At 49.9% G+C, this 22,627-nt stretch overlaps 2 protein-coding genes across 6 annotated transcripts in view; one reads left to right on the top strand and one right to left on the bottom strand.

Moving 5' to 3' along the window:
• The window catches only part of MYBL2 (MYB proto-oncogene like 2), a 50,078-nt gene extending 45,165 nt beyond the window's left edge, over window positions 1–4,913 (top strand). For 3 of the 5 annotated variants that reach the window (XM_055266361.2, XM_055266362.2, XM_063634197.1), the window contains 3 exons: window positions 1,382–1,486; window positions 3,558–3,707; window positions 4,386–4,913. In XM_055266361.2, coding sequence (XP_055122336.2) covers window positions 1,382–1,486; window positions 3,558–3,707; window positions 4,386–4,514 — 384 coding nt within the window. In that variant the 3' untranslated portion in view covers window positions 4,515–4,913. Of the gene's footprint in view, window positions 1–1,381; window positions 1,487–3,557; window positions 3,708–4,319 lie in introns of all 5 variants that reach the window. The other 2 variants (XM_063634195.1, XM_063634196.1) reach the window with 1 other exon arrangement.
• A 9,692-nt stretch (window positions 4,914–14,605) lies between these two features.
• On the bottom strand, window positions 14,606–15,451 carry GTSF1L (gametocyte specific factor 1 like). The gene is made up of 2 exons (XM_055266430.2): window positions 14,861–15,451; window positions 14,606–14,785 (listed from the first exon to the last, which is right to left on the bottom strand). The coding sequence occupies exons 1-2, from the start codon at window positions 15,137–15,139 to the stop codon at window positions 14,693–14,695; spliced, it is 372 nt and encodes a 123-aa protein (XP_055122405.1). The 5' UTR covers window positions 15,140–15,451; the 3' UTR covers window positions 14,606–14,692.
• Between the last annotated feature and the right edge of the window lie 7,176 nt (window positions 15,452–22,627).

Here is a 22,627-nt window from a genome sequence, read left to right as displayed (position 1 = left end):
CCTGGGCAGGGGGAATTGGAGCCGTGGCATGGGGGAGGCATCTGGGGACAGGTTGTAGAAAGTGAGGCTCTGGGGAGAATGGGGGCGCAGCATGTCCCCTTTGCCCCCTTTCTCACGGTGGTTGTCGAGGAAACTGACAAGATAAGGACAGTGTCTCTGGGACCCTCCCCTGCTCCGCTTTGAAGGATTCACTTACTTCTCCAGCATTGTGTTCTGACCCTGCTCAAGTGGGGCTGGGCTGGATGTGGTGGATGGAGCAGCGATTACGACCCAGACTGGATCTCCCCTTAGTGTTCAGGGGGCAGAGACAGATGCTAGACAGACACACCATGACTGAATTTACAGGGTACCAAGGGCCACAGAAAGGGAGGTTCCAAGGGAATCCTTTGGATAGAGGTGAGGCGGTCAGGATGAGCCAGTCAGGCCAGGCAGCGCTGGGCTGAGTGTCAGGCTGTATGAGCTGGGGGTGGGGGGATGGGTTCAGGTGAGGTGGAGTCTGCAGGGACTCCTGGGCAGGGGAGCAGGGAAGGGACTGTCCCAAGCCTCCATTCTATGCCAGCCTCTCTCCCACTGTGTTGTTAGCTTTCATGACAGTGCGCTATCCCTTCGAGTCTCCTTGTGCTCCTTTTTCCCAGACTGCTCTCCTCAAGGGAGAGCTGGGAACGGTGGGATGTGCAGGGTGTTAGGTAAGGAGGGGAGGTGGGCAGTCAGCCTGGGTGGGACTTGCCCGAGCTGGCATCCCATGTGCAGGTGGAGAGAACTTGGCCTCTGGCCTCCAGGGTCCTCCCTGGCCTCTCCTTGGTGGTGGGGATGGTTGTGAGCTGTGGCAGCCCCTGCTGAGTGCACTATTGGGTGGAGTGGGGGTGTGACTCTCAGAGCTGCTTCCTGGTATCGGAGCAGACCCTGGACCTGCTTCTGTGAGGTGCATGGTTAGGAATGGGGCATTCCTTGCTTGTATTAGGCATTGCAGAGGGGCTTGTCCTGAGGGGTTTGTGTTCCCATATTACTGGCCTGTGGGTGGTATTTTAGGTGTTACTGGGATGATTCTCTGCTGGGCCTGTTTGAGGGGCTGTGTCTGGTCCATTTAGGGTGAGAACAGGTCACTTTGTGGTGGAGGTTCATGCTGTGTTCCTGTTCACTGTTGCAGCACCTGGCAGGACAGGGTCTACCTTGGGTAGAGAGTCTAATGGGGCCATGAGGCCTAACTTTCCCAGCACCCCCCATTCTTTTGACAGCAGATTCCCACTAGCTGGGCCTTGCTCCAAGTCTGCACTGCAACAGGGCATGGTTTTGTGACCATCCATGGCCATGACCCATCCAGGCGCTGACCATGGGGAATCCAGACACTCACCCTAACCCCCTTCTATCTGCAAACCCCCAGCTGCGGCGGAGCCCCATCAAGAAAGTCCGGAAGTCTCTGGCTCTTGACATTGTGGATGAGGATGTGAAGCTGATGATGTCCACACTGCCCAAGTCTCTGTCCTTGGTAAGGCTTCAGCCACCCCCATCCCACTCCAGAGCTGCCCCCAGGAGGATGAGTTCTCCTTGGAAGGCTTCTGCCCCTTGGAACTGTTGAGTTTTGGAGAGGACCCTCAAGGTAGAGTTAGTGTAGTGACTCTCCAACTGGGCTTCTGGAACTCTGGGCTCTGCAGGGAGGGGCTATCAGGGAGGGTGCGTCTGGGCACCCACTCATGGCTTCAGTCAGCAGCTCTGCTTGTCTCTCACAGAAGGTTTTGTTTGGCAGAGTTGCGCACCTAGGACATGTTTGAAAACCATGCGTCTGGGTCTCCAGCATCCTCCCAGAGAGGGTCAGTGATGTGTCTTTTTTTTTCTTTTTTTTTTTTTTAATCGGAGTTTCGCTCTTGTTGCCCAGGCTGGAGTGCAATGGTGCCATCTCGGCTCACCGCAACCTCCGCCTCCCAAGTTCAAGTGGTTCTCCTCCCTCAGCCTCCCAAGTAGCTGGGATTACAGGCATGCATCACCACGCCCAGCTAATTTTGTATTTTTAGTAGAGACAGGGTTTCTCCATGTTGCTCAGGCTGGTCTCGAACTCCCGACCTCAGGTGATCGGCCTGCCTCGGCCTCCCAGAGTGCTGGGATTACAGGCGTGAGTCACCGTGCCCAGCCTGGTAATGTGTCTTAAGGTATAGCCAGGCACTTGGGCACATCAGTCCTAGGATGGGTGCTATACGGCCCCCAGGCCAGTGCACTTGCTATGCCGGGTACTACAGTCAGGTCGACCTCAGAAAGGGGGTTGTTGCCTGTGCAGAGCCTGGGTCCCCAGAAGCCAGGGTGTGCTGCTGATCCCTCTCTGCTCACAATGGAGTGAGTTGGCTTGCCCTGGCTCAGAGCGGGGAGGCGGTGAAAGGCATGGCGGCGTCATGAACAAAGGTTAAGGGTTGCCTGATCTTCCAAGTAGACTGCTGCCCTCATGGTCCTTGCAGAGCCTTGTCCTGGCTAGGGGTCCCTGACAGGCTGGGGACCTGCAGCCAGGTTACTGCAAAGAAAAAAACGTCACTGCAGGGAGTGAAGAGCACAGATTGCGTCAGGTGGGCCTGGGTTTGAGTTCTGACACCATCACTGCTCTCTGGGATCTTTCAGGTTCCCTGAGCCCCAGTTAAAAGCCTATAAAAGGGGTGCCAAGCCTAAGTCAGGAGGGCTGGAAAGGCGTGGGAGGGGCTTTGTACAACTCTGCTGTGCTTGGGGTTAAAGCTGCGTCTTTATGATGCTTGTGGATGTTTCTGGTCCCAGGAAAACTAGGAACAGCCTTGGCTCCTCCTGAGGCTTTATGTGACAAAGGCAGCATTATTGAGTATGTTATTACTCGATAATGCTCAGTAATACTCCACATTTATTGATTATGTTATTATGGCCTGGGAGCTGCACGGCACCCATCCCAGGGCTGGTGTGCCCCCAAGTACCTGACTGTGCCTCCAGACACATCACTGAATCAGGCTCTGAAATGCACACAAATGTTTCTTTACTTGATTACTTGATTTTTTTTTTTTTTAAGTAAGAAAGTTCTTTAGAACAAGATTAAGTTCTTCGCTTAATTTTTTTTCTTTTTTTGAGATGGAGTCTCGCTCTGTCTCCCAGGCTGGAGTGCAGTGGTGCGATCTCGGCTCACCGCAAGCTCCACCTCCTCCCAGGTTCACGCCATTCTTCTCCCTCAGCCTCCCAAGTAGCTGGGACTACAGGTGCCCACCACCACACCCAGCTAATTTTTGTATTTTTAGTAGAGACGGGGTTTCACCCTGTTGGCCAGGATGGTCTCGATCTCTTGACCTCGTGATCCGCCTGTCTCGGCCTCCCAAAGTGCTGGGATTACAGGCGTGAGCCACCACTCCTGGCCCTTTAATTAATCTTTTAAGTATAAAGTAAGATTAAGCTCATGTAAACTCCCCATCTGAAAGCAGAAACTGAGGCTTGGAAAAGTATGTATCCTCTTTCAGGTCTCAGCAGCCAGGTGGTGGTGCTGGGGTGGGATTGCGGGTTTTCTTTTTCCCTCTCACAGCTTCTGGCAAAATGGTGACTCCTTGACTTGGTTTTGGTTTCAGCCGACAACTGCCCCTTCAAACTCTTCCAGCCTCACCCTGTCAGGTGTCAAAGAAGACAACAGCCTGCTCAACCAGGGCTTCTTGCAGGCCAAGCCTGAGAAGGCAGCAGTGGCCCAGAAGCCCCGAAGCCACTTCACGACACCTGCCCCCGTGAGTGCTGTGGCCATCCCTGGGGGTCCTGTAGTGTCCGCCTTCTTAGCTCAGGGCTGAGTGCTGGCCATCCCTGGGGGTCCTGCAGTGCCCGCCTTCTTAGCTCAGGGCCTTTGCATAGGCTGTTCCTCTGCCTGGGTGCTCTTCCTGCTACTTCCCGTGGCTGCATTTGCTTAACTTACTCTTCTGATCTCAGTCTCAATGCTGCTTCCTTAGGGGGAAGCCTTCCCTGGCCCTACATTCTGTAGAGATACCCCCATTCTGCCATTCTCTCTTTTGTGGCCTGGGTTTCACTTGTAACTAAGTCATTATCCCTGTATTTGGTTTGCTGAGTACATGTCTGTCCTCAGGCAGGGGCTGGCTTCAGGCTGCTGACCCATCTCACTGCTCCTTCTCACCCGCCTCCTGGCTGTGGCTTCTCCTCGAGGCTGGTGCTGCATGCGGGGGCGGGCAGTGCATGGCCATGTCTCCTTGTCCAGCTTCCTACTTACAGTTGAGGAAGCCCACAGCCAGGAATTGACTTGTCCAGGGTCACAGGGAATGTGGAGAGAAAATAAGAAGGCTCTGGCTTCTAGGGGAGGGAGGCTTATAACTCCACCCTTCCCTGGCCAGGATCACCAGGGTCTGTTGGGAACACATAGTCCCTGCCTGGATGGCAACCCTCTTGCCTCCTCCCAGATGTCCAGTGCCTGGAAGACGGTGGCCTGCGGGGGGACCAGGGACCAGCTCTTCATGCAGGAGAAAGCCCGGCAGCTCCTGGGCCGCCTGAAGCCCAGCCACACATCTCGGACCCTCATCTTGTCCTGAGGTGCTGGGGTGTCACGAGCCCATTCTCATGTTTACAGGGGTTGTGGGGGCGGAGGGGGTCTATGAATCTGAGAGTCATTCAGGTGACCTCCTGCAGGGAGCCTTCTGCCACCAGCCCCTCCCCAGACTCTCAGGTGGAGGCAACAGGGCCATGCTCTGCCCTGTCGCCGAGCCCAGCTGTGGGCAGCTCCTGGTGCTAACAACAAAGTTCCACTCCCAGGTCTGCCTGGTTCCCTCCCCAAGGCCACAGGGAGCTCAGTCAGCTTCTCCCAAGCCCAGGTCAGGCCTGGCCTCATCTCAGACCCTGCTTAGGATGGGGGACGTGGCCAGGGGTGCTCCTGTGCTCACCCTGTCTTGGTGCATTTTTTTTTGGAAGAATAAAATTGCCTCTGTCTTTGTGCTGGTCTGGACTCTGCCTCTCTACTGGGCCCTGCTCATGGTTCCCTGGTGACCTAGGGGCCTCTTCTGGGATATAGGGACCTGAATGCTCATCCTCAGAGGCCAGCCTTATCGGCACAGCCCAGGCCTGAGCCCTTGACCCTGTTTCCACAGAGGGGCACAGTGAGCTGAGAGCAATTTCTCTCATCTCTGCACCCAGTGGGCATCTCTGCAAAGCTCTGAGTACTATTAGCCATGGGGTTGGGCAGGGGTGGGCAGAGACTGGGGGTGGAGGAGGACGATGGGTTGGTGCAGTAGGGCCTTGTCTGGCCCTTCCTTGCCTTGGGTGGCTCACCTGCCCACTAACAAGCCCCTGCCTCAAGCTGAGCCTGGCCCCCAGGTCAGACTAGTAAGCAAGGAAGGGGGTGAAGGCAGCTGGGCAGAACCCTCTAGCCCCATTGGGCAAGGCTGCGCAGGAGGCCAGGATGGGCCAGAGCCTCTGCCCTTGTGGCCCTAAATCCCTAGTGTTGTGGCTACAGAGCACAGTGCTTGGCAGGTGGTTGGGAAGAGTCACTGGGGATTGAAGAGGGGAAGATGCCAAGTCTGAGAATGTCTAAATGAGGAAGTGATGTTTTCAGCAGCAGACTTCATGGGACAGGCACATGGCCATCCCGTGGGCAGAGGTTGAGCGGACTTGGGGCAGGTCCTCACCTGGGGCAAGAGATGCGGCCAACTCTAGAGGGATGGAGACTGAGTTAATTAGGGCGCCAGAGTTCAGATGTGTCTGGCCTCAGACACACCCCTTTCTCCCTGCTGATCTCCCACCTACGGTCCCCCTACTCCTGTCCATTCACATGCAGGCATGCCATGCTTGGTCCTGGCAGTGTCCCACTTCTTGATCTAAAGCCGAGGAGGAGCGGGGGCTCTGTGCTTCCCACCTGGCACCCTGCAGCCCATGTGGCTGGGCCGCATGCTCCTGCAGGTTCCATAGATGAACCACACCTAACTCATGCCCTGAGCTTTTGTGATTTGTCAGCCTGGAGCCTGTCCCCTCCCCAACTTCTTCCCCAGGCTCTGTCACTGGCCGCTCCCTACAGGCCTTGGTCACCCAAGGTGGATGACCTATGCCCCACAGTGAGGATGGAGACTGCGTTACCTTGTCTCCTACAGCTCACACCAAGACTCGGTGGAACAACTTTGTCAAACTCAAATGCAGTGCGCTGCAGGTTAATGATGAAAATTCCTGGGCCCTCTGAGTCAGGTACCTGGGATGGAGCCTGCAAAAAGGGATTTTTAACAAACCACCAGTGGGTGATTCACATGCAGGGCATTGACTGGCTACACTCTGAGCTGACGCCTGTGAGGCTCCAGGGGCTTGTACCCCATGCCCTGTCTTGCCTGAGGTCTTGCTCATTCCCAGGGACTGCCCTGAGTCCGTTTCCTGTCCTGGAGGGAGGAGACTGTAAAGAACAGAGTGGTTGCAGGTAACAGCAAGCTTAACATACCATCCTCACTGAGCTCTGTGTGCTGTGGGCTTGTTCTTTGGTTCATGCATTAAATAAATACTTACTAGGCCGGGTATGGTGGCTCATGCCTATAATCCCAACACTTTGGGAGGCCGAGGAGGCCAAATTGCTTGAGTCCAGGAGTTTGAGATCAGCTTGGGCTGCATCATGAAACCCTCTGTCTACTAAAAAAAAAATACAAAAAATTAGCTGGGCATGGTGGCATGTGCCTTTAGTCCCAGCTCCTCGAAAGGCTGAGGTGGGAGAATCACCTGAGCGCAGGAGTTGGAGGCTGCAGTGAGCCGAGATCATGCCACTGCACTCCAGCCCGGGGAACCAGAGGGAGACACTGTCTCAAAAACAAAAACAAAACCACACTTATTGAGGGACCCTCCAACCCTACCCCCACATGTCTGGCATAGTTGTAGTGCTGAAGGTACAGCAGTAAAGGATAGAAACCAGACCGGGTGTGGTGGCTCATGCCTGTAATTTAGTACTTTAGGAGGCTGAGGTGGGAGGATCACTTGAGCCCAGGAGTTTGAGACCAGCCTGGGCAACATGGTGAAACCCCATCTCTACAAAAAATGTTAAAAACGTAGCATGATGGCTCATGCCTGTAGTCCCAGCTACTCAGGAAGCTGAGGTGGGAGGATCTCTTGAGCTGTGGTTGTGCCTCTCTACTCCAGCCTGAGTGACAAAGCAAGACCCTGTCTCAAAAGACAAAAACCAAAAAAACTACCTTATTCTCATGGAACTTAAATTCTTCATTTTTTTTTTTTTTTTTTTTTTTTTTTTGAGACGGAGTCTTGCTCTGTTGCCCAGGCTGGAGTGCAGTGGTGCCATCTTGGCTCACTGCAAGCTCTGCTTCCTGGGTTCACACCATTCTCCTGCCTCAGCCTCCTGAGTATCTGGGACTACAGGCACCCACCACCATGCCCGGCTAATTTTTTTTTTTGTATATTTAGTAGAGACAAGGTTTCACCGTGTTAGCCAGGATGGTCTCGATCTCCTGACCTCGTGATCCGCGTGCCTCAGCCTTCGAAAGTCCTGGAATTACAGGTGTGAGCCACTGCGCCCGCCCATGGAGCTTAAATTCTAAAAAGCAGACAGATATAAACCAACCAATCGATATAAAATGTGCCAGAGGGAACACAAACTTTGAAGTAAAGCAGGGGGTACCATGAGGCCAGTCATCTGCTCAGAGAAAGTGGGGAGGAGTCAGATTTGACACAGCTCCTGGCCATCATGGGGACAGGGAGAGTCCACATGGGAAGGCAGATTGGTTGCCACTCAGGAGGTGCTGGGGGCCCAGCTGCTGTTTGATCATGAGTTTGGGGAACTTGGTCATGAGGATTGATCCAGGCCTGATGTTTCCCAGGCTAGTGTGGCAAGCAAGAGGGAGTTAGCCAGATAGCGCTGAGGGGCAGAGGGCCTGAGTTCAGGATGGTAGTAAGGAGTGGAGGCGCTGCGGTCAGCCTGGGAGAGGGACAGGCAGGAGGGAAAGATGAGGCTTAGTTAAGATGGCAGAGGGAGGCCGGGCGCGGTGGCTCACGCCTGTAATCCCAGCACTTTGGGAGGCCGAGGCAGGCGGATCACCTGAGGTCGGGAGTTTGAGACTAGCCTGACCAACATGGAAAAACCCCGTCTCTACTAAAAATACAAAATTAGCCAGGCATGGTGGCGCATGCCTGTAATCCCAGCTACTTGGGAGGCTGAGGCAGAAGAATTGCTTGAACCCAGGAGGCGGAGGTTGTGGTGAGCTGAGATCACGCTATTGAACTTACTCTAGCCTGGGCAACAAGAGCAAAACTATCTTGGAAAAAAAAAATGGCAGAGGGTGAATGTTCTGGCAAGATCCAGATGATTGTCTGGCATTTGGTGGCCAGCATGGCCTGGAGGTGAGAGGCTCACAGATATAGAGGCTGTGGTAGATTGTTCCCAGCAATGGCTCCCAAGGGATCACTGCTCCCTGTAGCTATTCCCATGAGTGGGTCATGTGGTTGGCTTTGCCTCTGGGGGACTCTGGGAGAATCTGCTGAAGGAGGTGAGAATTCTAGTTGTTCTGGTTGAGACTCCAGACATGTGAGTAAGGCCACCCTAAACCATCTAGCCTCACCTGATCTGGCCCAGACTGGAGGAACTGCCCGTCTGATCACAGAGTCATGAGAATAATAAATCAGTATTGCTTTAAGCCCTAAGATTGAGGATGGTTTGTTACACAGCAGAACTTGACTGATACAGATGCTGGCATGAGGAACTGGGATATGTGAGTACTTGTGTGGTCCAGGATAAATGATAAAGTGTCCTGCTTCTCAGAGCAAGGCAGGGACTGGGGCAGGAGCAGGCCGCAAACCTGTTTTGATAGGCCAGGAGTAGTTTGGGAGTCTTAATTAGCCACTTTCTCAGCAGACCTTGGTGTATCACTGAGGAAAATCAACACTGAGCCATGGGCTCAACAGGGTTGGGGAGAAACAGGAGACCTAGGGTTCCAGGAACTTTGCGGGAAATGAATGGGGTGAAGGATTCTGGAGTTCAAAGCCACTGTGACCATACCTGTGTCTTGTTCCCCAGAGCTGAAGGCACTGGGGAGAGATGTGGCTCATAGCATCTGGCAGACTCTCCCAGGTCCTCCTGCAGTCCTGGGTAGAGCTCTTACTTTGGATCAGACAGACTTGGGTGTAAACTCAGCTTAGCTCTTGGGAGCTGTGTGTCTCTTTAATGCACTGAGCCTTGGCTCCTTGGCTGTAAAATAGGGAGAATCCTTCAACTTCAGACTTGTTGAAGGGATTGGGAAGAACATGGCACATACTTGGTGCTCAGATAACATGGGCTCTTAGTATGTTATTACTTAGTATGTTTTTAGATGTTAGTTTTTCATTTCTTTGTTACACACAATATACCCTGCAAAGGAGAAATTAGTACCCACGTTTCAGGTGAGTGCTGGGAGGGAAGATGGTAGATAGTGGTTGAGTCAGGACTTGAGCCCAATCCTGGACAGCAAGTCTGGCATTTTAGTATGCCCCATTCCATGCCATCCTCTGTGACATACTGTTAAGGGATCTTTGGGTTGTCACTTTTCTGGCCAGAAACATCTGTGGCTGATGGCACCTTTACCCGAGTTCTTGTCCTGTGTCCAGGAGGTATGCAGACAGGTGGAAGGTGAACATGATGAAGAGAAGCTTTATTGAGTGTTACAACAGTTCACAGGAGACCCTCAGTGAGTAACTTCTATCTGTAGGCAGATGGTCTGCAGTGTTAACTCTCAGCAGAGAGGAGTCCCTGGAGGAGGTTGCTCCTCTCTGCTACTGTTTGTCCCGTTATCTCCAGTTATCAGCATAGACAGTAGCTTCTCTCTGCAGCTGGTCATCCCTTTCTCTGTCCTCTCACCTGCTCTGGCTGAGCCCAGGACTTTTATAGATCTCAGAGGGGGTGAAGTGCATGCTGATTGCTCCGTGGGTGGCCATGGGCAGCAGGGAGGGGGCACCACAAGTCCCCACTCCGGTCCTCGGGACTGGCAGCTGGCTCCCAGCCTTTAGGCCTCCCTGGCCTGAAGGAGGGGCCTTACTGGGGACCCGCCCCCTTCTGCCCAGGAATCTGACTCCCGCTGCCATTCATGGCCCCTGGGGTGCGGCCCCAACCCTGCTCCCAGATGGAGCAGGCGCCGGGAGAGGAGAGAGTCCAGGCAGCAGGAGCAGACACCCCTGAGCCTGCAGGGATGGGGAGCATTCCCCGCCTGAGAATGCAGGCTGCAGAGATGCCCAGGTCCTGCACCTGGAAGGGCCACTACAGCTGCACCCAGGGAGCTCCCACCCCGCCAACTTGGAAGGGGTGGGGATCCTGCTTGTCCCCAGCACCTGCCTACTTTGTGGAGCAGGAGGCCCAGGTCTGCAGCCGCCAGTCAGGTGGCTGCAGCTGCACCCAGACAGGCAGATCTTCCCTGCTCCCAGCCCCCCTAAGAGCAGGGGAAGGCTTGGATCCACAGCTGCAGTTTGGGCAGCTGCAGTAGGGCAGAGTTCCTGCCTGCTCTGTGGAGCCGGAGGCCTGGGTCGGCAGCTGAGATTTGGGCAGCTGCAGCGGCCCTGGGGGAGCACCAGATCCATGGAGTGTGCAGCTCCCGCGCGCCTCCCTGCCGCAGGTGCCTCCCTGCTGCAACCCATGTGATGGCAGAGGCCGTTGACAATACCTGTCAGCCAGGGTAGGAGTATGGTGCCATAGAAAAAAACCATAAGCATTAGATAGAGGTTCAGTTAAAATCTTTCCATCGGAGTGCAATATTCATACAGAAGAGTACATGAATCCCACGTGGCTGTGGATATGTTTTCACAAAGTGAACAGACTCGCATAACCAGCACCCAGATCAAACAACAGAACAAGAGCAGCACTGGAAACCCCCTCTCCACCCACGAAGGGTAACCGCCATCCTGACATCAAACACCAGCTTTGCTTTGCCTTTTTATTTTCATTAAATATTATGTCAACAGAATTTCACATTATGTGAGATTCATCCAAGTAGATATGGGTAGTTATCATTTGTTCATTCTCATGACCGTTTTGTTTTATTTTCTATTTTATTTTATATATATTTTTTATATTTTATTTTATCTTATACATAGTCTTACTCTGTCACCTAGGCTGAAGTGTAGTGATGTGATTTCGGCTCACTGCAGCCTTGAAATCCTGGGCTCAAGTGATCCTCCCACACATCAGGCATCCCGAATAACTGAGACTGCAGGTGCACCACCATGCTCGGCTAATTTTTTTTAATGTTTTTATAGAGACAGGGTCTCACTATTGCCCAGGCTGGTCTTGAACTCATGGGCTCAAGTGATCCTCCTGCCTCGGCCTCCCAAAGTGGGGCTGGGATGAATTAGAGGCATGAGCCACCACACCTGGCCAATTTTATTTTTAATTGACAAATAATTGTATATGTTTATGGGGTACGATGTGATGTTTTGATGCGTTTATACATACATAGTAGAATGATTAAACCAAGCTAATTAACATATTACCTTGCATACTTATTTTTTTGTGGTGAGACCATTTAAAGTCTACTCTTCTCAATTTTGAAATTTACAATATTTTTCATTGTGTGACTTCCACAATTTACCCATTATCTCAAAGGACGTGTGGATTGCTTCCAGACTGGCTATTACACGTAGTGCTGTTAGCACCTCTGCTCAGCCACCCCACAGTCTGGGAAGTAAGAAGCACCTCTCCCTGGCTGCCATACCGTCTGAGAAGTGAGGAGCACCTTTGCCCGGCTGCTGTGCCACCCTCCAAGTGTGAAGTGGTAGCCTTGTGTGTGATCTGTCTGCCCTCTCCAAGTTTGCATTTTCGAAATTAAAGTTTACTTATAAATTAAAAAAAAAAATAGAGCTGTTATGCACACCTCATCCTCAGGTTTTGGTGAACTCTCGTGCACATCTGGTTTATACATACCTAGGAGTGGAATTGCTGGGGATGGATTCAATTAGGCCACTTGCCATGCACTAACTTTGTGAACCAAGGCACATTATTTAGGTTTTTTTTTTTTTTTTTTTTTTTTTGAGACGGAGTTCTGCTCTATTGCCCAGGCTGGGGTACAGTGGTGCGATCTTGGCTCACTACAACCTCCTCCTCCTGGGTTCAAGTGATTCTCTTGCCTCAGCCTCCCGAGTAGCAGGGATTACAGGCACGCACCACCACGCCCCCTAATTTTTTTGCATTTTTAGTAGAGACTGGGTTTCGCCATGTTGGCCAGGCTGGCCTCAAACTCCTGACCTTAGATGATCTGCCCACCTTGGCCTCCTCAAGTGCTGGAATTACAGGTGTGAGCCACCACACCTGGCCGTTATTTAGCTTTTCTGAAACTCACTTTTCATATCTCTATATTGGAAATAAAAATAATTGCCCCTCAGTGTTGTGGCCTGGACTTAATGGAATTATTTCAGCAAGGCACCTGACCTGAATATAGTTCCTCTCTCTTCTTCCTCTGCCAGCCAGAGCACCCTCTGCCCCAAGACACAGCTTTTCCAGGGCACCCTCTTTGCCAGGAACCCTTAACATGAACCTGCAAAGCTTGCCTGTTGCCCAGGGTTGGTGGGGCTGCCTTTCCCACTGCCTGTTGGCCAGCTGCCCTTTGGGAGCTTGGAGGATACCTTCAGAAGGCTCAACAGAATGCTCCAGGCTGCCACTACATAGTGACAGACATCAGCTCTATCTTGCTGTGTCTTGACAGAGCCCCTGTGGGTAGTGCTTCCACCAGGCTCACTCCCTTTTGGCCCAATTCTGAGAGTTTCAGGAAGAGTAAGTTTTCCTGGTCCTATTGGCCTATGGTTTATAGACATATATTCTCCACATCACTTTTTCCCCCTATTTCTTGTATGTCAGTTCTCTAGTTCATGCACTTCATTAATCACTGTCATCCAGAACTTTTTTTTCCCCCAAGAAGTCTTTGTTTAATACTTCGTGTAAGCAGTTGAAGGGGCCAGCTGGGTGGCAGTTACGATTACTTAAAAAAAAGCAGTGAGCCTAGGCAACATAGTGAGACCCCATCTCTACCAAAAAATAGAACTAGCCAGTTATGGTGGTGCACGCCTGTGGTCCCAGCTAGCTGGTAGGCTTCGACGAGAGGATTGCTTGAGCCTAAGAGGTTGAGGCTACAGTGAGCTATGATTGCGCCACTGCACACCAGCCTGGGCGACAGAGTGAGGACACTGTCTCAACAAACAAAAAAACAAAAAAAACTTAACAGTTAAGATTTCCTCCTGAAAAACTTTCAAAACACAAGTCTTCTACCTGCTGTTTAAAAAAAAATAGTTTAATTTTTGACCAGATAACATATTGATATATATTCCCATGTAAAAGATTCTAAAGAGTAAATAGTAAAGAAGGGCTCTCTCTTGTCTTCCCTGGAGGCGGACAGTATTAGTTTCTAGTGAAGAGGCAAGCAAATTTTTCTATTAGGCAACAGGTTGAAAAAACATTTTAGGCTTTGTGGGCAGATCTCCGTTCTAGAGTATCCTTAAAGAGAAATTTTATGCAAAAACAAGTACATACATATTCATGTCTTCTCCCGCAACTCTCCCCAAATGGTGGCATACTGTATAGACTGTTCTGGACTTGTTTTTTCTTTTTTTCCTTTTTTTTTTTTGGAGACGAAGTCTCGCTCGGATTGCAATGGCGTGATCTCGGCTAACTGCAGCCTTCGCCTCCTGGGTTCAAGCTATTCTCCTGCCTCAGCCTCCTGAGTAGCTGGGATTACAGGTGCCCGCCACACGCCCGGCTAAGTTTTGTATTTTTAGTACAGATGGGGTTTTGCCATGTTGGCCAGGCTGGCCTCGAACTCCACACCTCAGGTGATTGGCCCGCCTCCCCCTCTCAAAGTGCTGGGATTACAGGCTTGAGCCACCGGGCCTGGCCTGGACTTGGTTTTTATCAGTTAAACTGGAGGTTGGCAAACCGTGGCCCACCAGTCAAGTCCAGCCTGCCACCTGTGGCTGTAAGTCATTTTATTGGAACCTCTGTTCATTTGTTTACATATTATATGTGGCTACTCTTGTGTTGCAGTGGGAGGGCCGAGTAGTTGCAACACAGACTGCGTGGCTGGCAAAGGCTAAAATATTTACCATCTGGCCTTTTACAGAAAAAGTTTGCTGACCTCTGAGCTCAACGGTGTGTCTCAGCCTTTCCATATCAGCACAGAAAGAGCTTCCTCACTTTTTTTCAAGGCGGCATAATATTTTGTTGTATGGCTGCAGTATAACTTATTTTTAATCAGGCCCCTTTAATGGATATTTAGGTCATTTTTGACTTTTTTTGTTGCTTAAGACAGGATCTCACTATGTTGCCCAGGCTGAACTCAAGCGATCCTCTTGCCTCAGCCCCCAGAGTAATAGGCTACAGCTGTGATTCAGCACACCTGGCTCATTTCTAACTTTTTTGCTGCTGCAAATAATGCTGCAATAAATAAGCTAGTACTTAGCTCATTTTCCACATGTGTGATTATATTTACAGAATGAAGCCTGGAAGTGGAATTGCTCAATCAAATCCTGTGTGCATTGATAATGTTTATAGCTATTGTCAAATTGCCCTCTGTGGAGGTTGTACCAACTGACATTCTCACCAATGTCATGAAAGTGCTCATTTTGCCCTACCTTTGCCAGCAGAGTATTTTAAGCCTTTTGATATTTATCAGTCTGCCAGGTTAAAAAAAGAGGTAGCCCAGGGTAGTTTACTTTGCATGTCTTTTATTCTGATGCATTGCTTGTTCTTCCATGCATTTACGAGGCGTGTGCTCCTTCCTCAGCTGGCAGTTTACTGTCCTGGTCTGAGGATCTTCTGGGGACTGGTCTCTCTTGCTGACTTTTTTGTGTCATTTTCACAAACAAGCTTTTGAGGAAAAAAAGTCTTAAGGACAAACACATGCTGACAATTAGCACCATCGACGTTCCAGATATCGGGGCTGGGAAGGCAGGGTGAGACCTGCTGGGTGTCATCGTTCTGCTCTGAACTGGGAAGACTAACTTTCAGAGGGTTCTTGGTGTCCTCTTCCTCCATAGCGCTCCTGTTGACACAAACAGCCTCATGTTCCTCCAGCTTTTTGATGGGGACCACGTGGCAGGCGTTGTATTTGCAGGTGGCCATCTTTTTGGCTTTCTTGGGGTTCTTGATCCTGCATGATGCCAGGTGGTACTGGAATCTGCTGAGTGGAATTCGGTGGTGAGGATCGTAAGGGCAAATTTCAAAGGCTTCTGGCTCCATGAGAAATTCTTGAAGCAGCGTATCTCACTGCTCAGAGTCTAACGGAAATGCTTCTTATAGAGAAGCCCTTTTGTAAGAAGGATGGAGTTGTCCTCTGCCCAGTTTTGGCCCTTGGGATTCTGTAGGTGACAGTCTTAACTTGTGGTCTGTTCTCTAGGACCATGAGTGGTGGATTAGAAGAGAGATGAGGAGCTGCCAAAAGCAGCTACACAGAGAACAGAGTTAGCAAATGGCACCTGAGACAGAACTATACACAGCAGATGCAAGAGCCAAAAACCCACAGCCACTTGACTCAGGGATATACTGTGATGTGAAGCTGCAGTCACTGGTGGTCACAATTGGCAGCCTAAGTCATCAGGAGGAGGCTATTGTGCACTGCTTGCGAGGGGTGGATGGCTTTGGGGAATGCTGCCATCTAAAATTGTTCATGGATGTATGTTGTGACTTAAGTCTTTTAACTGTACATATTTGTTTTTTGTTTTGTTTTTGGTTTTTGTGAGACAGAGTCTCGCTCTGTTGCCAGGCTGGAGTGCAGTGGTGTGATCTTGGCCCACTGCAACCTCTGCCTCCCAGGTTCAAGTGATTCTCCTGCCTCAGGCTCCTGAGTAGCTGGGATTACAGGCGCCCGCCATCACGCCTGGCTAATTTTTTGTATTTTTAGTAGAGACGGGTTTCACCGTGTTGGCCAGGCTGGTCTTGAACTCCTGACCTCAGGTTATTCACCCGCCTCAGCCTCCCAAAGTGCTGGGATGATAGGTGTGAGCCCCTGCGCTTGGCCAGGGCTGGTTTTTGGATGTGATTCTCAGGGCTTTCTTTACCCTTCTGCTCTGCTGAGGCCCACTGCAGCCTAGTCTCCTTGGGGGTGGGGGAAGGGTTTAAATCTATCCATATATCCCAGAAGGTGAAGCCTTTTGGTGTTCCAGCTTAACATGGGGAACATTTCCTATAAAACGCCCCATCTTAGGTCGACCCTGCCGTTGCCCCTCACAGAACTGGACCAAAGTCTGAATGGACGCAATTGACACATATCTCAGAGTGTTAGTGGTTTTGGTCCTCTGACATTCTATTTACCTGTCTGGTGTTAGGTAGGATTTCTTCTAAAAATTGGCCTGGAGCTCCTTCCCACCCCCCACCCCATTAAATTGTTTCTCAAGATCTGAATGACAGTAGAGAAATACCATATTCCTGATTAGGAAGACTCAAAATCATAAATGAATATTCTCTGTAAACTAAATTATATAAATTACATAGTCACCCTAAATTAATACATAAATATAATGCAATTCTAAATAATTTTTGTAGCTTTATTTTACGTGCTGATATCTGATAGAGCAAGTCTCTGCTTGTTATTAGTTTTCCCCCCGAAAGCCTTGACTATCTTCAAGGATTTGTTATTCTAGATCATGTGTCAACAAACTGGGCCCATGATTCAAATCCAGGCGGCTATCTGCTTTTGTAAATAAAGTTTTATTGAAGCACAGCCACACCCATTTGTTTCTATATTGTCCATTGGCTGCTTTTGAGCTAGATTTGAATAGTTGCAACAGAATCCAGATAACCCAGAAACCTCTAATGTTTTCTGTCTGGCCCATTATAGAAAAAGCTCGCCCATCCTATTCTTGGTGGTGGTTAAGGAAGCTGACTGAATTCAAATTCTACCTCCTGTCACTTACCCAGCCACGTGACCTTGGGGAAGGTGTGTGTGTGTGTGTGGGGTTCCTAGTATTTACTAAGCTCTATTGATGGTGTCTTTTCAGGTAGGCTTTGTAGTTTTCTATTTTTTGCACGTTAAAAAAAAATTAATCTATGATGCTTTATGGTTTTTTCTTTTTCTTTTTTTGTCATTGTAAATGACACTTTTTCCATCTCTCCACATCCTAGCTATGGTGTTCAGCCTTTTTTGAGGCTTGAAGTGATTGGCTTTGTCTACATTGTTACATAATTGCAACTGATCATACATGTGGGATGTCTTGTTACTATCATATGACATGCAGACAATTTAGCAACATGACACTCACTGATGTCATAGTAAGAAATTGTAATGGGAACCCAGGTATAGACAAAAGATTAGACAAAGGATTCTAACAAAAGGCATCTTTCGTAACTATGCCATTTATTCTGGGTGTGCCAGTCATGATAGGCAAGGTTAGGCTGTTATAACATACAGTGCCAAAACTTCAGTAGCTTAAAACAACGAAGGCTTATGAGTCACTTTCATGTCTAAAGCAGGTTTCTGGGTTGGGGAGGGGTATTGGGGATCTGCTCCTTGTGGTTAATGGATCCAGGCTGATGGAGCCTCCATAGCAACACTTGCTTCCTTCTAGAAGAAGGAAGGGGATGTGGTGAGTCATGCGCAAGCTTCCACCAGGAAATGATGAACATCACTTCCGCTACTGTTTCATGGTTCAAAGTAAGTCCTACCTAACTTCAAAGAGCAAGGAGGTACCGTCTTTCCACATGCCCAGAAGGAGGAGAATAGGAACTTTGGGAAGTCCTGAGGGCTTCCCCAGTCTGCCCTTCTCGTCACCAGCATTCATTTCTCTTTTCTCCACACACATGGAGCATATTCTTCCCCATGGGAGAAAACTCAAAGTCCTAGCTCAGAGTGGGGGATCAATGGCTTGCTCAGTGCTCTCCTGGGGCTTCTTGAGATCTGGCTCTTACCCTAGACCAGTGGAATTCTAGTGCCTCAAACCAAGCTGGCTCCTATGAGGAATGTGAGGCCAAGAAGTTGTGTTCCCTGTACCCCAACCCAGTCACCCTAGCGATAGCTCCTGGTTTGCTCTGCTAAGTGTCCTTGGTAAACTGTACCTTCCATATCATGCATGTAACACAGAGCCCATTTTCTTCAAGCCCACAGCCCACTATTAAAGGAAATATGGTCGGGTGCAGTGGCTCACTCCTGTAATCCCAGCACTTTGGGAGGCTGAGGTGGGTGGATTGCTTGAACCCAAGAGTTCAAGACCAGCCTGGGCAACATGGCAAAACCGCATCTCTACAAAAAATACAAAAATTAGCCTGCTGTGGTGGTGCATGCCTGTAGTTCCAGCTACTCGGGAGGATGAGGTGGGAGGATCGCTTGGGAAGTTGAGGCTGCAGTGAGCCTAAATTGTGTTACTCCACTCCAACCTGGGCAGCAGAGTGAGACCCTGTCTCAAAAAATAAAATAGTTTTTTTTTTTTTTTGAGATGGAGTCTCGCACTGTTGCTTGGGCTGGAGTACCATGGTGCGATCTCCACTCACTGCAAACTCTGCCTCCTGGGTTCACGCCATTCTCCTGCCTCAGCCTCCCGAGTAGCTGAGACTACAGGCGCCTGCCACCACGCCTGGCTAATTTTTTGTATTTTTAGTAGAGATGGGGTTTCACCGTGTTAGCCAGGGTGGTCTCCATCTCCTGACCTCGTGATCCACCCACCTCGGCCTCCCAAAGTGCTGGGATTACAGATGTGAGCCACCACGCCCGGCCTAAAATAATATTTTTTAAAAGGAACTATAGTGTTGTCCTTACTGGGAGTTAACAGGGAGTTCAGCATCTGCTCTTCCACACCCCCAAGTCTGGTGCAGTGTCTGCCGATGATGCTGATAGCAATCTTCTTTTTTTCTTTTTGGGATACAGTCCCTCTGTCACCCAGGCTGGAGTGCAGTGGCAAGATTTGGGCTCACTCCATCTCAAACTGCTGAGCTCAAGTGATCCTCCCACCTCAGCTTCCTGACTGCTGGGACTTACAGGTGCAAGCCATGACACTTGGCTAATTTTTTTATTTGTTGTAGAGATAGGGTCTCTCTATGTTGCTCAGGCTAGTCTTGAACTCCTGTGCTCAAGTGATCCTCCCACTTTGGCCTCCCAAATGTCTGGGAATTACAGGCGTGAGCCACCATGCCCGGCTGACAGTGACTTTTTAATCCCTAGCGCCATAGTCTTTTTCATGCTCCCGACCAGAGGTGGCCCAGGCTGGAGTCTTCAGCCTTCTGTAATTCTGGTTGTCTTTGATCGTTTGTGGTTTATTGTCCTTGAAAAATTATTTGTGAGGGTTTCCCAAAGCCTAGGTTACATGTGCCTGGCTGAGAGAGGCTTTGCAATTCTGCATATGGAGATCACAATGAAAGCACTGTATCCATCATTGAAATCCACATAATGAGGAGTAAGACATTGCTGTTGCAGGTTTCTCTGTGGCCACGCACCTATTAGTGTGGCAGGCTGAGATTCAGTCCATTATGGAGAGAGGGAAGGCTGGGGTTGTTTGTGCTTCTTATTTTTCTTTTTTTTTTTTGAGATGGAGTCTCACTCTGTTGCCTGGGCCGGAGTGCAGTGGTGTGATCTCGGCTTACTGCAACCTCTGCCTCCCAGGTTCAAGCAATTCTCCTGTCTCAGCCTCCTGACTAGCTGGGATTACAGGCGCCCGCCACTATGCACAGCTAATTTTTTGTATTTTTATTAGAGATGGGGTTTCACCATGTTGGCCAGGCTGGTCTCAAACTCCTGACCTCGTGATTCGCCCGCCTCAGTCTCCCAAAGTGCTGGGATTACAGGCGTGAGCCACCGCGCCCGGCTGTTTGTGCTTCTAATGGACATCTTGAATGGTCCTCAAGCCTGCAGCCTCCTCCTGGCACCTGCTGTGAGCCTGGGACCTGACAGGTTGCTCACCATGGCAACCCAAGAGGAGCTAGGGATGCACACACATCTGTCTGTGTGAAACTTTTCAACCCTGTCTGTGCATGTGTGACCAGCGCTGCAAATAAGATTGGACCTGCTTTCCTCTCACTTCCCTCCCTGCTGATCTTCATCCTGAGAGATGCTGCCAACAGATGGTAACACAGGCATGGAGAGGAGAAGGTCACAGAGCGTGCAGAAACTGTTTTCTGAAAATGAGAAATGGCATGTCCTGGTTAGCTGAGTCAGCAATTATCATTATGGGGTGGGATGCAGCCATCGGAGGATTAGTCATCATGAATCTGAAGTCTCCAGGCGAGGAGAGCGTCTGATGTCATCAAGGCCAGCTTCTCTCCCAGGGCCGGCATGCCCCCCGCAAGAGCATCCCTGGAGGATGGTCAGACAGTGATGGGGAGCTCACTACCTCTCCCGACAGTTCAATTGTTGGGTTGTACACCGAGCTGACTGCCTCCTCAAACCCTGTAGCAGTTAGTGTCAACACTGTGCCCTCCGCCCCAGGCACCTCCTGCAGGTTAAAGGAGATCCTAAGCATGCTAAACTCAAGCTGTGTGTATGTGGCGTTAGTATGGGTGGCCACTCCATTTCTGGCTCCTTGAGTCTCCCTGCCATGTCCAGGAGACAGGTGTGGACAGCATAGGTAGCCCCCGTGGGCTTTTGGGCTCTGGCCCAGGGCTTCTCCACGCTGACCGCCTCTGTGGGCCGCCCCTTGCCCAAGGGCTTTTCTGGTCTCAGCCGTCTGGGCACCTGCCAACTCCTTTGACTCAAGGACCTTATTTAGAAAACTCTCTTCATGGAGTGACGATGAGTGTAGCACCATGTAGCATTTCTCAAACTATAATGTGGCCAGGAATCGCTTGGGTTCTGGTTAAAATGCCCGACTGGGTGAAGTTTGGTTGTCTTTGTCGGATTCCATGTCACGGCTATGCTAGATTTGTAAACTGAATCACAGCACATTCTCTTTTTTGTTTTCTGGGTGGTTTAAACAGCCTACAAACATTTTTTGAAAGTCTGAGAGAACTTGTCTGCTAAACTCTGACCCACACCCTTTTGGGAAATAGTCCTCTGTCAGTTTTAAAGTTGGTTCCATGGTTTTTTACTTCTCTTGGCAGTTCTCATTTTTCTAGAAAAGTATGCTGTTATGGATTGAATTGCATCCCTCTCAAATTCATATGTTGAAGCCTGTGACCCCCAAATATCTGAGACAGGTCTCAGTAAATTTAGAAAGTTTCTTTTGCCAAAATTAAGGATGCCCCCGTGACACAGCCTCAGGAGGTCCTGATGACATGTGCCCAAGGTGGTCGGGGCTCAGCTTGGTTTTATACATTTTAGGGAGACATGAGACGTCAATCAGTATATGTAAGATGTACATTAATTCCATCCGGAAAGGTGGGACAACTGGAAACAAAGGCGGGACAACAACAAAGGAAGGGAGGGGGCTTCCAGGTCACAGGCAGATAAAAGACAAACAGTTGCATTCTTCTGCGTTTCCGATTAGTCTTTCCAAAGGAAGCAATCAGGCATTTATTTTAGTGAGCAGAGGGAAGACTTTGAATAGAATGAGAGGCAGATTTGCCCTGACCAGTTCCCAGCTTGACTTTTCCCTTTAGCTTAGTGATTTTGGGGTCCCAAGATTTATTTTTCCTTTCACAAGCTTTAACTCTCAGTGTGACTGATTTTGGAGACAGGGCCTTGAAGGATGCAATTAAGCTTAAATGAGGTCATAAGGATGAGGCCCTGATCTGACAGGACTGGTGTCCCTAGGAGAACAGGAAGAGACACTACAGCTCTCTCTACTCCTGCACAGAGGAAAGGCCAGGTGTGCACAGAGCAAAAAAGGCTGATAGCAGCAAGCCAAGAAGAAAGGCCTTACCTTTCCCTGCTGGCACCTTGATCTTGGACTTGCAGCTTCCAGAACTGTGAGAAAGAAATTTCTGTTGTTTAAGCCACCCAGTCTGTAGTATTTCCTTAGGGCAGCCCGAGCTGAGGAAGACACATGTGTTCTTCACTGAACTGTCCCAGCTGACTAGCACACTGCATGCATTTAATACTCTTCTAATCTGAAACCTCTCCTCTGTGTCTTTGATTACATTTCCTTCACTTCTCTAATGTGTTTTTGTGTTCTCTCTTGCTCACTTGCTTCCTACTCCCTCCCCCCGCCCCCGCCAACTGTTTTTTTTGAGACGGAGTCTCGCTCTGTCACCCAGGCTGGAGTGCAGTGGTGCGATGTCAGCTCACTGCAACCTCCACTTCCCGGATTCAAGCGATTCTCCTATCTCAGCATCCCGAGTAGCTGGGATTACAGGCGCCTGCCACCACGCCTGGCTGACTTTTTTATTTTTAGTAGAGATGGGGTTTCGCCATGTTGGCCAGGCTGGTTTCAAAGTCCTGACCTCAGGTGATCCACCCGCCTCGGCCTCCCAAAGTGCTGGGATTACAGGCGTGAGCCACTGTGCCCGGCCATGTGCCTCCTCCCTTTATTGGGCTTCCACAAGGCTGGGTGTCCTACAGCTGTTTACAAGAAACCGAGTCTTTGATTTATCAGTTCTATGGATTTTTATGTTTTCTATTTCATTAGTTTTTATCTTTATTTCTGCTTCTCTCCCTGGGTTTATCGTGTTGCTTATTTTCTAGCTCCTTAAGTTGGATGCTTCATTTGCCTTCAGTCTTCCTTGTTTAATAACAGAAACATTTGCAGCTATGGGGAGTACTTCGGTTTCATTCCCTAAGTATCGCTACATGGAGTTCCAATTGTCATGATGTTCTGAATGGCCCATAACTGCAGTTTTGTTCCTTTCTTTGATTCAAATTATTTAGGC

Source organism: Symphalangus syndactylus, chromosome 24 (genome assembly GCF_028878055.3).
Source record: "Symphalangus syndactylus isolate Jambi chromosome 24, NHGRI_mSymSyn1-v2.1_pri, whole genome shotgun sequence".
Lineage (NCBI taxonomy): Eukaryota > Metazoa > Chordata > Mammalia > Primates > Hylobatidae > Symphalangus > Symphalangus syndactylus.
Note: the sequence above shows the minus strand (reverse complement) of the source record. Positions and strands in the feature narration are given on the sequence as shown.